Consider the following 14,499-nt stretch of genomic DNA (forward strand, 5'->3'; position numbering starts at 1 on the left):
ATTTGACCGTTATTCTCAATCATCCACTCAAAATATCAAATTGATTATCCACGGTTGTCAATAATTGGTTCCACTTTGCCCTTTTGGCATTTGGCCTCCAACCGTCAGCCAACTTCCAGGCCGACCTCGCCGATCTGACCTGCGAGATCGAGATCAAGCAGAAGTTGATCGACGAACTGGAGAATAGCCAGCGGAGGTTGCTGATGCTGAAGCTCCAGTATGAGGAGAAGCTCATTCTGCTGCAGAACAAGATCCGAGACACCCAGCTGGAAAGGGACCGTGTGCTTCAGAACCTCAGTGAGTCCACTCGCCAGGACCCCCCAGCCCCCGCCCCCCACACACAATTAAAGTGGTGATGTAAGAACATTACTACATGGTCCTACAGTGTCCATGGAGAACTACACGGAGGAGAAGGCTAACCGCATCAAGCAGGATTACGAGAAACGTCTGAAGGAGATGAACCGGGACCTTTTGAAGCTCCAAGCTGCACAGAAGGAACACGGGCGTCTTCTTAAAAACCAGGGCAGGTACGAACGGGAGCTGAAGAAACTCCAAGCGGAGGTCAATGAGATGAAGAAAGCGAAGGTGAGAGGACAAGTGTGGGACCACAGATTTGCGGTACGAAGCCGTGCATGATCTCACCTTTCTCACCTGTCGGTCTGCTCTAGGTGGCAGTGATGAAGCAGATGAAGGAGGAGCAGCAGAGGAGGAGGCTGGTGGAGGCCAAGAGGAACCGTGAGATTGCCCAGCTCAAGAAGGAGCAGAGAAGACAAGAGGTCAGACAACCATTATCGAGGGACCGTACAGTTTACGAGCCATTAGTTTGAAGGGCTGGGCGATATGGACACATTTCGTATCTTGCTAATCATGCCAGCGATCGCATAATGATATCAAGAGGGGATGAGTGAAATCTCAACTTTTTTGGGGGGATTGGAAAAAGCTAAATATCATTCCAATAGGGTGTCGAAAGTGCCATTTTTTTTAAGATATGAATTTACTGGCAGTCATCAACATTAATAAAGTCAGCAATTATTAATAAATTATACTGCAACTCTGCTTTAACAATAATTAACATACCGATTGCATACATTTTTACCATAAGTTTTGCTATATTATCCACAGGTACATATAAAATTATAAACGTGGTTAAGTGTTGTTGTAAAACACTATATGTGCATTGTATGTACTGCATTACTATGGCGTGCGGCTGTGCTTTGCTCGCTTCAAACCTCCATATGGATAATTTGGGATCATTCGTAGTTAGTTTGCAAATGTGAATCAGTGTAGCCATACTTTTAAGTCAAGCTCTTCCTCCCTTTTCCTTCTCGTCAGTTTCAAATCCGGGCGTTGGAGTCCCAGAAGCGACAACAGGAGCTGGTCCTGCGCAGGAAAACCCAAGAGGTGACCGCCCTACGCAGGCTGGCCAAGCCCATGTCAGACCGTGTAGCTGGACGCGTGGCCCGTTGGAACCAGACCGCCCCAATTAGTGACTCTGGCGCAGAGTTGTCCGCCAGCACAACGGCAAGCAGCTCTGAACCTGAGAGCGGGAAGACTGTGAGTGGATTAGTACGGCAGTGGAACAACAAAAACAATGGGTATGGATACCTGGGAGAGAGTGAGGGGAGCATGGATGGAACGCGGGTCGTCGGGTAAGATGGCCGCAATGATGTCCGTGATGTGCAAACCGTCTATGTGGCGTCTTAGTCTTTCACGCCCGTCTGACCTCCTACAGCAGCAGGAAGAAGCTGCAGCGTAAGCCGGCCGTTGTCGGCACCACGGCGACAGCGGGCCGAGCCGCAACCTTCTCCAAGTCGGCCCGTCAGAAGTGGCAAACTCTCGAACGTCGTATTATGGACATCGTCATGCAGAGAATGACCATTGCCAACGTCGAAGCTGACATGGATCGACTCATCAAGGTTGGGGAGGCAATGAGCTATTGAAAATCATGCCTGATATTAAACATTTCTTATCCACCCACCCAACCACCACCCCGCCCACCCTGAGTTAGAAACGAGAGGAGCTGACGGCCCAGCAGGAGGCGCTCTCACATAAGAGAGTGGTACTAATGGCGGATGGGGAGGGTCCAGAAGCGGAGGACCGACTGCTGTTGGAGATTAGTGAGGATATCGAGGTTCTGAACGCTAACATCGATTACATCAACGACAGTCTGTCCGACTGCCAGGCCACAATTGTGCAGATAGAGGAGACCAAGGTATGGAGTCACACACACACACACACACACACACACACACACAGTTGTTTGTAAATAAATAAAAAAAATTTAAGAACTCCACTGATTTCTGTTACAGGATGAGTTGGACTCAGTGGATACCTCCGTGGTTATCAGCTCGTGTTCTCTGGCTGAAGCACGCCACCTGCTGGACCATTTTCTCAAGGCCTCCATTGACAAGGTCTGTCAATATCAACACGAACGAATAAATGAGTCGAGAAGTGGTAGAATTGAAATAGCGTGTTTTGTGTTGAAGCAAGGATTTGCATTTACTTGAACTCTGAAAAAAAACATTCTGTCCAGTAATGAACTTTTTCTTTGATTTTTAATTTTTTTTTTTTAATCTGAATGTTTGGGGCGGCCCAGTTTTCAGTCTCAAATTGGGGCTATACACATGATAAAAAAACAACAACAGGAAAGGGGGCTGTTTTATTTTTTTTGGGTCAAGTTGTATTCTTTTTTTTTTCCCCCCAACTTTGAACGAACCTGCAACTTGCCATAAAAATATGATCCTCAAGCTGTTTCCATTCCCTCAAGCATCTTTATGTGGAACAACTTGTCCCCAATGCTTTGACCAAGTTTGCTTAGAGGGGAAAAAAAGTTTGCATTGCGCAGTATGTACATCAGGTTATACAGCGATGAATGAAATATTCTTGTCTCTTATTCAACAAAAGGTATTTTCGCTAATGCCATTATTTTATGCAAATGACTCCTTTCTGTGACCAAAGGATGAAGCTGACACTCATCAACACACTCGTGTGTGTGTGTGTGTGTGTGTGTCTGTGTGTGTGTGTGCGTGTGTGTGTGTGTGCGTGTGTGTGTGTGTGTGTGTGTGTGTGTGTGTGTGTGTGTGTGTGTGTGTGTGTGTGTGTGTGTGTGTGTGTGTGTGTGTGTGTGTGTAGAGCTTACAGGTGGCACAGAAGGAAGCTCAGATCAGACTACTGGAGGGTCAGCTGAGACAGACCGATGTGATTGGTTCATCCCACAATCACATGATCCTCGATGCTCTGCGGGAAAAGGCCGAATGCATCCCCGAACTGCAGGCTCTCCTCCACAACGTACAGCAGGGTGAGAGGCACACCGTTTATGTAAAAGTGCAGCTTGGGAAAAAAAATGTTTTTTTTTTTTTTTTTGGAAAGATGATCCTTGTTTGTGCATATCTATGTTCTGTAGAGGTTCAAAAGTTGTTTGCAGAGTATGCGCAAGTGTGAACATATTGCTGAATCACAAATGTGTGTGTCAAATGTGCATACACAGTACACAATTTAAGCATGAATTTGTGCATATGCTCTCTTATGACTCCAAGAACGGTTACGCCAGCACAGATGAGGAGCCTTCTGAGTTCAGTCAAGCGTCAGACAACAGGTGAAACCTCCCTCAGCCCTCAGCCCCCTCCCCACCCCCGCAACCCCCGTCTCATCTTCATGCTATTTTAGTCACTTGAATTGTCAATGTATATTTACCCAAGCTCCCCATTCCTTCCTCCAGCGTCTCTCTAATGAAAGAATCCAACAGCCAAGATGACTTCAAAATAAAGGTACAGCATCTTATTTACTGTGGCTTGCATTTACATTGTGCGCCAATCACTTTGTGGTCCAGCCTTAGTTACCGACAATTTAATCACTAGATTAAATGTGAATATTTCGTGATGACGTGTGCCAGTCTTCATGTTTGTGAGCGTCCATGTGCTTTTGTAAGCCACAAGGTGGCAGTCTAAGCAAACAATTACAAGTTGGCATGTCTCTTTGAAGTTTGGTGTGAAATAATTTATCATTTGACACAGTTCTGATTTACTCTCCTGGTAGCAGTCTCCTCCATCCTTTTGTTTTGTTTTTTTTTCCAGTTTTGTTCGACCACACAGTTATTGCTGTATTATGTTCCCGCTTATCTTCTTGCTGCTAGGCTTCACCTTAATTGCATTTTGTGGTTCTGTTCGATTCCGTTTTGATGTTGATTTTACTTGGCCCTGATTGCCTTCTTCGCCTCTTCTCTTGGCTCACACTTCCCACGCAAGGTGGAACCTCGTCTGTCAGCTCAGATGAAGGCGGTGTCGGCCGAGTATCTGGGTCCCGCCCTGGAGCATTCTTCAGGCTGCAAGCAGCAGCAAATCACCAAGTCCCTGGCCTCGCTCACCGACATCCAGGAGGACGGTCTGAGCACGGTCAAGGCGAGCCTGGGCCTTGGTCTTAGTCTCTCTCTGCGTGACTACTACCACAGAGAGCGGACGTCACGCACCATCAGCTTGCCTGTCAGAGGGCACACCTTGTAAGTTGAAAACATTTCACAGTAGAACAAAAGTAATTATCAACCACTTAGCAGTGTGCTAATCTTGTTTACTCAGTGGATGTGAGTATGAACACATACTTGTGCGGGAAGGCTAACCTCGAAGAGGAACTGACAAAGAGCCCAGGCTTACAGTATATTCAAATCAAAAGAATGACATCACCTGAAAAAAAAAAGCCACAGCCTCCCACCTTAACGCGACTGAATATGTTGATAATCAACAAGATATCCCCTCGCACAGACTTTGACTTTTTGGATGAAAGAGTAGGCAAATATCGTCAAGTCAAGCTGTCCCGTGCTGATACACGCCTCCGCAAATCGACTGACGACTGCAATTGAAGCTGCTTGGGCAAATGTATAGTCTCTATAAAGTCATGAGCTTGTTTTGTATTTACCCCCTTTATTAAGTATTGTGGTTTCATTTATTTACATATTTTGAGTGTATTCTACAATATTGATGCTTGATGTAAGTTCTCAAAGGAAATGCGTTGTGTGCCTTTTTAGTCATAGCCCTAAAAAGGGAAGATGAGTCACGTACGATGTGTGTGTGTCTTTGCACTTTTCAAACGAGTCAGCCAGTTGTTTTAGTCTCAGTAACACTGCTAGTTGTGTTCCAACCACATTGCTTCTCGTTAGCGTGTGCTATTAGCATGTGTTTCATCTCGTGAGGACTGTCTTAGTTTGATTTTTTTGTGTCAGTCCCAGACAGTCGCGAGGCTATGACACCTCTCCCATCACCAGAAGGAAATCTTACGACCGTTCATACAGGTACATGCACACCTGTTCTAAAGTCGTATCAGTCATGATTTCATTGCGCTACTTCTCACATTTACTGTTATTTATATGTATTATTTTTCTCCCGCCATTTCTCAGGCCTACTGATGGCTACACACCCCCTTCCTCCCCTCCCCTGAGGACCAGGAATGACCGCAACGTGTTCTCGAGGCTCACCAGCAACCAAAGTCAAGGTTCTGCTCTGGACAAGTGAGTACAATAAAATACTTTTTTTTTTCTTTACATAATCTTATACTCTTACTTACAGCCAGAGTTATTTTTTTACGTCTTCTCTTTGGTATACCGGCCCTGTGGGGTGTCTGAAGTTCAGGTCTTTGGAGAAGAAAGGGCCTTCGTCCGTGGTTTTGTGGAGCTTAAGTGTGTGCAATTTCCAGTGAGTTTATCTGCACATCAATCTCATCGTGGAACCAAGAGCACTTCAAGGGGGCATTAATGCCAATCTCCAGGGCACAAGTGCTACCAGCAGTTGTGTTTCATATGACCAGGAGGCACTGACGATGTGCTTCACAACTGCAGGATAATTGGTGCTCAGAGAAACATATAAAAGCGGAATTTAATTACGGCGTCTGTTGCAAGCCATTTTTTTCCTATTTAGCAGGGAATACATACAAAACAAGTCTGTAGAAAGTCACCTCTGTGTTGGCTCACTTCGGCATCGGAATTGTGGAAATGTAGGTTTTGTGCGCTATGATATTCAGTTGCTTGTTAGGGATGGGCAATTTTTGGTTGCTGATTGATTTGATTGGAAATGTTGCCCCTCTTTTGGAATTCATTGTTGATGAACTGTGATTGATTGCATGAAAAAGTAGAGGCAAACAAGCCTTGCATGTCTCGCCTGCATCAGGCAGGCATTGTGAAGTCAGTGCAAAGTGTTCAAAAGAACAACAGCATTCCATAAGTCAGCAAGTTCCACCGAACATGCACATTTTCTATTTTTATAACATCATTACATTACAATGAAGATGCGCCTCATAAAAATATATGAGACGTGAAAATATATTATTTAAGTGGGTGTAGTGAGTTATGGGGTAGGTTTAGTTCGTATACAGTACGGTCGTCAGAACTGCACATCGCAGAAAATGTACATTTACCGAGAAGAGTTTGTTTTTATGTTGGTTTGTTTTTTGTTCATTCATACGGAATGCTGAGAAAATGTCTCATGACCGCTGCGTTTTTATTCCCCGTCAATACACAAGGTGTGAGGGAAAACCTCCAGTCGCAAAGTGGAGACCGGCAATATCGAGTGGCAACACAAATGGTTGGGGTGGGGGTGGGGGGTGTTAGGTCAGGAGGGGGCTCGACGGACAAATATCAGCTATTATTTTAGGCAGGTTTTGCACGTTCTCGGCATTTGTTTTGCAATCTTCATCGAATAGTTATATTTTGCCTCGTCGTGTGCAGTTATTTTCTGCGGATGTTTACGTATGAATGTTGTCATGCTTGAGCTCCTGGTTTTTCACAGTATGAATTGACGGAGGCGTCGGTGAATGTTTTGCTTTTTTATAATCTTTCAATGCAGCTGTTGTCATTCGCATCCATTTTGAATGAACTCAGCCAAACAATGTGGGAGGTTGTTTCTCTGTATAGCTTTTTTTTTTTTTTTTTTTTTTTTTTTTTTTTTTTGATTTTTCCCGTGGTTTTTTAGTCTCTTAGCTTTTGGGGTGTTTTTTTTTTTTTTTTTTTACATTACCGCTGCACCTGTATTGATGGAAGAAATGGGTTGGAAAGACGTTTTTTGTTGCACAAAATAACGATTAATGGCCTCCATTCTTAATTTTATCTTCACATGCGTTACCCTCTCCCTGTATACAGTGTAGAATCATGATCTTTGCAACTGTGACATTCTCGAGTTCACATAAGATAACAACATCCCTGTTTATTATCTGTTAGCCCTCCAATTTAAAGTGTATCTTTGCAGATACAGTAGCACGCACACAATTGACTAGACGATTTCCAGACAGTGTTCTGTCCGATTGCATTAAGCGGTTTTGATTGAGAGAGTAAATCTTTACTTTATCTACACTTCACAATTCCTTTCCATAAAAGCAATGAAAAATAGATGTGTCAGAAATGGAACGTCACTCTGGTAATATATTATTATTATAATATTATCTGAGCTAGTTTTACATTATCATATCTAGAAATATGAAGAGCCAGGTTGTTATCTTATTTCATGTTCTGTGGCTGACAAACAAAGGCCATTAAAAGTTTATCATGTAAAAACGGTTTACTGCTCCTCTATTAAACACACAAACTTAAATAATTCTCGCTGAGATGATATGGAGATAAGGGAGTGGTAAGGAGGAATTCCCTCAACACTGTTCTTCCCTGCAGGCATTATGATTGATGATTATTATCGCTTCTGCCTAATTATAACCACAAAGCGAGGAGGACACTGACATTGTGGACCTTGTATACAAAGAATAATGGATACAAAAATGTGCTGTTTTTGCACCTCTGTGACTCTTCGGTCGTTGCAAAGGGCTCTTTGCCCATGATGCTGTGACGTGAGGCTGTGACCCTCCCGCAAGGTCTGGGCATTGTTTCGTTACATTGCTCATTAATAAATTAGAGAGCTAATGTCAAAAACTGGTAAATTACTCTGCGGTGTTTGGCTGCAACCATACAAGTGGGAGACACAGGGCCCTATTTGCGTTCCGGGCCCAAGCCCAACGGAAAACTCTGCCTAATTGAGCTCATGGGTGGAGTTTTCTTTCTTTTGGTCGTTTGCTGTAGACTTTACGCCGGTAGAATTGCGTGTAACTGGCCGTTTGCGCTGGCTGGAATGGAGTGTTTTCTATCTATCTAGCTAGCTAGCTAGCTAGCTATCTTTCTATCTATCTATCAAGCTAGCTAGCTAGCTATCTCTCTATTTATTTATCTTTCCTGGAAGTGAACCAGCAACTTAAACGCCCGGGTGCAACCAAACATGACATCTTTCATCAGTCAAGCATAGCATAGAGCTTATTCAGAGTTTACCGATCACTGGAAAAGCCATGCGCACTGCTTTATATCTCAAGCCTTTCCTGAGTCCCTCCTTCTTTGTAAACCCATTGCCAGTAACCCTTCTGTCTTTCCTTCGCGTGATTAACCTTTCCTCTCCCTGACACCCCACCCTGCCCCGCTCCTTCCTCTTCTGCCCCCAGGTCAGATGACAGCGACTCCTCGCTCTCCGAGGTGCTCAGGTAGACCAACTGTGTCGTTTTCCTTCTCTGTCTGCGTCTTCTGCCATGTCCTTGTAAAGTCACCCTGACATCATCACGCTTCCTATGGTCGTCAGTCGCCGCCTCTTCACCGCCTGTCCTTCTTCCACCCACTAGCCTCTCCACCTGCACGTGATTGTGGTTTCTTCATGCCGTTGCGAGTACGCAGACCCTGAATGACTCTTGTCTGTCACCTAAAACTTGGTTGTGCAAATGGATGCTTCCAGAGTCAAAATGTCGCCGTCATAAAATCGTTGGTAACATTGCAAATAATAAAATAAACGAACCGATATTAATGAGACGATACATAATGTCTATTAGCACTTGCCTACTGACGACATGCAACAAACGATGGCGGATGAGTAGATGATACAGTGTTAGCTTACACACTCAAAACTTTAGCTCACTAATGAACACTTTGTTTTTCTCTGTGCAGCATGCAGCCAGACTTTTTTGACCAAAGACAACAGCACATGCTAATTGGTGTGCTTTAGAGGTTCTGTGGTTTTATCTTTTGGACAGAGTTGGTGTAAGATAAAAGGTTTCGTTTCATATTGATATACACGTTTTTCTGTCCTCACTATCTCTACAAGTTTCTCACTAATTCACAACTTGAAGCGGCTTTCGCACAGGCGCTTCTGTCTGTTTCTCAGTGTGATACAGAGAACACACACTGATCTGCCTCCACGTTTCTCATTAGTCTGTCGGTCCCCCAAAGCTCGGCACTGCAACATCCATTAGCTGCTCTTACATACCTCATAACTCTGCACACTATGAGATCTGTCACGCTGATCGAGCGGGAACAATTGCTGCTATTTGGACCGGTGCAGTGCTGCAGAGAAGCTTTATTCCTGTTTGGATCTTCAATGGAAAAAGAAAGGGGGATGAATGGTGTAAAATATTTCTCTTAATATAAACAGGATGATTTAAAAAAAAAGTGTTCAATGTTTCGTTCTATGCAGTAGCAATGAGCTCCTTGTAGCCTTGACAACAGACAGGAATGAGGTTCGCTTAGAAAAACGCGCCGACCTATTTCCCTCCGAGCTTTTAAAATGATAATTCTCCTCCCCGGCTCTCCTAGTATTTTTTTTGTTCAAGTTTTGTGTGTTGCCCCTTTTTTTTATTTATTTTCCCCAAAAGCACAGGTGGGGCATAAGTGGCTTTTCTTGTAATGTTTCTCACCTCCAGTACCGATTGTACATGCATTGGTGACGCTGATGTAACGGGGTAAAGTGATTGTGATTCTGAGGCACCATGGCCAACAGGGTCTCAAGAAAATAGTACTTTCAATGTGCGCCCTTGACGTGGAGGGGGCCAAAATGTTTTCTTTCTTCTTCACGGTGCCCCCATTCCATGGAGGTGGTGAACAAGGTGCTGTGACTGGTTGTTGCATGATGTCACCTTCTGTAGTGAGGTTTTTTTTTTTTTTTATCTGCAGGCTGCGCTTGCATTTTTTTTTTTTTTTTGGTGCAATTTTTTTGTTTCATGTGACTCTTTTCTTTTTGGGTTGGCTGATGACTAACTTTTTGATTTGGTTTGTTAATGCAATAGAAAGCAATGCGTGTGCATTTGCGTCTCATCCCAATTGTGTTTCTCTTCCCCCCTCAAAAGCTGTTCTCTCAGCTGCGTTTTTATATTAAAAAAAATATGGCACCGGCCACTTGAGCAGAATACATACCAAGAAAAGTGTGATTAGCACTCTTTCTTTCTAATAATGGACTTGTTTTTTTTTTTAATCTTCCAATTTCTCATTCAACACCAACATGTAAAATCACACAGATGACTCAAGTCATTCTTCACAGGGACATGCAGTCCTTGCTGACGGAGCAATGCAGATCAACAAACAGACTTGCTTCAAAATTTATTATTATTTTTATTATTATTATTCAACACATGCCGATTGTGCTGGGCAGAATTCACAGAGCTCCAGTCGCATCGCCCGATGGGAAAAAAAAATGTCTCATTCTATGCAGAAGCAATGAGCTCTGCATAGAAGGAGGATGGAACATGAAAATCAGATACTCATGAAAAGTTCAAGATGACAACAAATCAAAAACACATATCAGAATGACAAACAACTGGCACTGTTCAATGTTTTCTTCGCTGTTACTGTTTATCCCCCACTTCATCCTCATGCACTTCACACACGCGCACAGGCCCCACTAGTGTTATTAGGAAGCCCACCAGAGACCAATTTTCTCACAATCCCTCCCTTCCCCTTCACCATCTCCCTGCACTTGCCTCACTCTGCTGACTTCTTTCCAGGATTTTTTCCACTCTGGACTGTCAGCATTACATGGGGGGGAGGGTTGGGTGCACATAACGTACAAAGACAGCTGTTTGTATGTTTCATGCAGTGTTAATGATGGCATGTTTGTGTGTGAGCGAAGAAGTGGGTTGACTAGCAAAGAGCTCCTTTCCATAAAACACTTGAATTTGACTTTTACAGAACAGATAATAAAGTGGGAGCGGGAGATCGGTCTCAAGTGTGTGCTTTCAACGGCCGCATCATTCGGTGCACCTGCACAAAATAATAACTGCCAATGCAAGAGCTGTAGCAACACTCCGCAAATATATCCATATTCCAATCCGTTTGTCCCCACAGGGGTCGCGTGGCGTGCTGGGGCCTATCCCAGCTGTCTTCGGGCAATAGGCGAGGGACTACCTGAACTGGTTGTCAGTCGATGTACTCTGCCTCGAAGCTGGCTTAAGACAAAAATGGAAAAAAATAAAATAATAATTAATGCGCTCCCCCAAGTGTCCTGAATCACATAATCGACAGTAGAAACATGCACGTTAAGACCCGGCACCGCTTACAGCAATGGTTCTCAAACATTTGACACCATGTCGCAGCTCTCCGCTTTCCAATAATAAAATACAGTAGTGTACTAAGCCCAAGGGTTCATCAAAAAACAAGCAGAGGTTTTATTCTTGAAAGGTAAATTTGATATTTTTATAAGCCATGATATAAGCCACGCTTAAATATTTGAAAAAAAAAACCCTACTCAAATAACGATTCAATTAAAATGTACTGTGCAGACGTTAAATAAGACTTAATAATAAGACAACTTAATAAATGTTTTGAATTAGACGCAACTCACATTGTACTTCAGTTAAATACAACTGAGCTGAACCTAATACATTTACTAAACTTGATTGTATATTTTTGTCAAAGCAGAATTATTGATGAAGCTCTCAAACTGGATGTCAGTATTTTTTTGGGGGGTTCTGGAGTGCAGGTGTATAATTTTTATTTGCTTTATAATTTAAAATGTATATTTGTTTTTTTGTTTTTTTTAACAAGCATGTTTGCCTTTGGTTGTGCTTCCATCTGTGGAAACGTAGGAGCGAGCATATACGCTCATTTTGCCTGAAGGTAGTCACACAGCGAATGATTTTTTTTTTGTTGTTGTTGTTTTCTTTAGGGGCGTTATCAATCCTATCGGCGGTGTGAAAGGGGGTCGGACAGCCCCCCTGCAATGTATGTCTGTAGCCGAGGGCCACTCCAAGCCAGTCCTGTGCGTGGACGCCACAGATGAGCTGCTGTTCACCGGATCCAAAGGTACACACGTCACCAACGCACTGACAAAAAAGTCAGCGATTGGTCATGAATCCATTGGATGAATCCATTGGAAACACTTGTCATATGCGTACTCGTCTCAATATATTCCTCCAGATCGTACTTGTAAGATGTGGAACCTAGTGACAGGTCAAGAGATCGCCACGCTCAAAGGCCATCCCAACAACGTGGTGTCGGTCAAATACTGCCCCTCCTCGGGTCTGGTCTTCTCAGTCTCGACGTCTTATATCAAGGTGTGGGACATACGAGATTCGACTAAATGCGTCCGCACCCTCACGTAAGTGACCGCCGCTCAACCAGCCACATGCAGTGGAGAGCCGATAAATATTTGCGAAGGCACAGAGTCAAATGTTAACATGAGCTGAATAAGGGGTGAAACGATGCTCAGTAAAGGGCAGTGAAAAAGAGGAAATATGAAGACCTCTGCCAAGGTTTTACCATTGGCTGGAAATGAAAGAAAACATTGTATTTCTGTTTTCGACCTCTGAATGTTATCAGGGTACTTCCACTTTGCGATTTATAGAAGATAGCATAAAACAACAAGGACACATCATTTTTTGTTTCGAGGCTGCGATGAATGTTTCCATTATGAATCTGCCATGGAAAATAATGGATATTAAAGTAGGGCGGTACGGCGGGTGACTGGTTACCACATCTGCCTCACAGTGCAGGGGTGCAGCGTTCGATTCCAAAAAAAGTCGGATTTTTTTTTTTTTTAAAATCCAGACAGAGCATTATCTTTATAAAAGCAACATTATTATTCCCATGACATTGTGCATTTTATTTTATTTATTTCTCTTTTTCTTCCTCATTGATTTCATTTTTTTTTTTGTTGTTGTTGTTTCCTTCCTCCAGTTCATCCGGACAAGTAGTGTCAGGCGACGCGTGCGCCGGCGCCACCACCCGCACAATAACATTTGCACACGGCGAATGTCAGATCAACCAGATTGCACTCAACCCATCAGGATCTGTTTTGTATGCCGCGACTGGAAACACCGTTCGCATCTGGGATCTCAACAGGTGCAGTGCATTCTTTTGTTTGTTCATTAGTGGACTGCTATTCATCCACGCGTGTGTGTGAGCTCTTTGTAAAAATCGTTTTGTTTTGTTTTTGTTTGCAGACTGAAATACCACTGTTGACTATTATCGACTTAGATAGCTCCTTCATGCTTTTTGTATGCTTTTGTGATACTCCCACTTGATGAACAAAATGATTCTCTTTTATTGAGTACACCACCAATTCCCACAGAGAAATTGACTCAGGTTGACATGCTTTGATGTATATTTTCAGAATCAAACCATCCATGTTTTGGTACCACATTTTCCTTCGCTGACGCATTTTGATGTGGATTGATTTTTTTTTTTTTTTGCCAATACACATGGGGACACATTCATCATTAATTCATGTATTTCTTAGTTTGATGCTTTTTTTCTGTATTGATTACATGATGTCAGACATAAACCAGACATTAACCGCAAGCAAGATGTTTCAGCATAAAAGAGTTAAAAAATGCTGCAGAATACTCGTGAAAAGGTACACGCCGTGCCTTTTTTTGGGGAGGGGGGTGCCAACATTCTCCTGTTCATATTTATTGTTCTTGAGGGACGCAGGGAAACCAGACAGAAATGCTGGTACCATTTATTGATGCGTAGGAATTCTGCCAGGATGAAAACGCATTTAATAAACACCCCGTTTGTTTCATCTCGGCCTCCGTGACAGGGGGGGGGCTCGGGCTCTGGCGGGCGTGTTGGCGAAATGGAAAATGTCTCTGTTCATTGAAAAGTGGTTCTATGAAAATCTGCTTCAACTTCTTCTCTACGTGTGCGCGTGCGTTTTAGGATGCAAGCTATGGGCAAGCTGACAGGCCACATTGGCTCTGTGATGTGTTTGACGGTGGGACAGTCTCTGCTGGGCAAAGACCAAGTCATCACTGGCTCGAAAGATCATTATGTGAAGGTAGTTCACATGAAGACACACTTTTCACACCATATCTGATTTTTAGTCATACTGTCAGGAGAATAGTTATAGATACTGAATGGTGCGTTGTTGCTTCCATTTACAGGTATTTGATGTGGCAGAGGGGACGGCGGGTAACGTTGGCCCAGCTCATAACTTTGAGCCACCCCATTATGACGGCATCGAGTGTTTGGCTGTGCAGGGAGACGTGCTGTTTAGTGGATCGAGAGACAACGGAATCAAAAAATGGGATTTGGAGCAGCAGGAGCTCAGCCAGGTGTGCAGCGTGTGTGTGTGTGTGTGTGTGTGTGTGTGTGTGTGTGTGTGTGTGTGTGTGTGTGCGCGTGTGTGTGTGTGTGTTCCAGCCCATTGTTTCAGAAGAATGCAAGCTGAATAATGAATGCCTCTTGCACGATGCAGAATCCCTCAATATTTAGAACAAGTTGGGGGG

General features: G+C 43.6%; 1 protein-coding gene across 4 annotated transcripts in view; it reads left to right on the forward strand.

Annotated features, from left to right (window-relative positions):
• The window catches only part of kif21b (kinesin family member 21B), a 34,735-nt gene that overhangs the window by 10,535 nt on the left and 9,701 nt on the right, over positions 1 to 14,499 (forward strand). For 2 of the 4 annotated variants that reach the window (XM_019881154.1, XM_019881156.1), the window contains exons 13-31: positions 109 to 297; positions 386 to 585; positions 669 to 776; positions 1,333 to 1,649; positions 1,733 to 1,916; positions 2,009 to 2,212; positions 2,310 to 2,411; positions 3,133 to 3,298; positions 3,535 to 3,595; positions 3,719 to 3,767; positions 4,245 to 4,495; positions 5,213 to 5,281; positions 5,387 to 5,497; positions 8,455 to 8,493; positions 11,937 to 12,073; positions 12,188 to 12,368; positions 12,947 to 13,111; positions 13,931 to 14,048; positions 14,155 to 14,325. In XM_019881154.1, the coding sequence (XP_019736713.1) occupies positions 109 to 297; positions 386 to 585; positions 669 to 776; positions 1,333 to 1,649; positions 1,733 to 1,916; positions 2,009 to 2,212; positions 2,310 to 2,411; positions 3,133 to 3,298; positions 3,535 to 3,595; positions 3,719 to 3,767; positions 4,245 to 4,495; positions 5,213 to 5,281; positions 5,387 to 5,497; positions 8,455 to 8,493; positions 11,937 to 12,073; positions 12,188 to 12,368; positions 12,947 to 13,111; positions 13,931 to 14,048; positions 14,155 to 14,325 (2,822 nt within the window). The remainder of the gene's footprint in view (positions 1 to 108; positions 298 to 385; positions 586 to 668; positions 777 to 1,332; positions 1,650 to 1,732; positions 1,917 to 2,008; positions 2,213 to 2,309; positions 2,412 to 3,132; positions 3,299 to 3,534; positions 3,596 to 3,718; positions 3,768 to 4,244; positions 4,496 to 5,212; positions 5,282 to 5,386; positions 5,498 to 8,454; positions 8,494 to 11,936; positions 12,074 to 12,187; positions 12,369 to 12,946; positions 13,112 to 13,930; positions 14,049 to 14,154; positions 14,326 to 14,499) is intronic. The other 2 variants (XM_019881155.1, XM_019881157.1) reach the window with 1 other exon arrangement.

Source organism: Hippocampus comes, unplaced genomic scaffold (assembly GCF_001891065.2).
Source record: "Hippocampus comes isolate QL1 unplaced genomic scaffold, H_comes_QL1_v1.1 scaffold68, whole genome shotgun sequence".
Taxonomy (NCBI): Eukaryota; Metazoa; Chordata; class Actinopteri; order Syngnathiformes; family Syngnathidae; genus Hippocampus; species Hippocampus comes.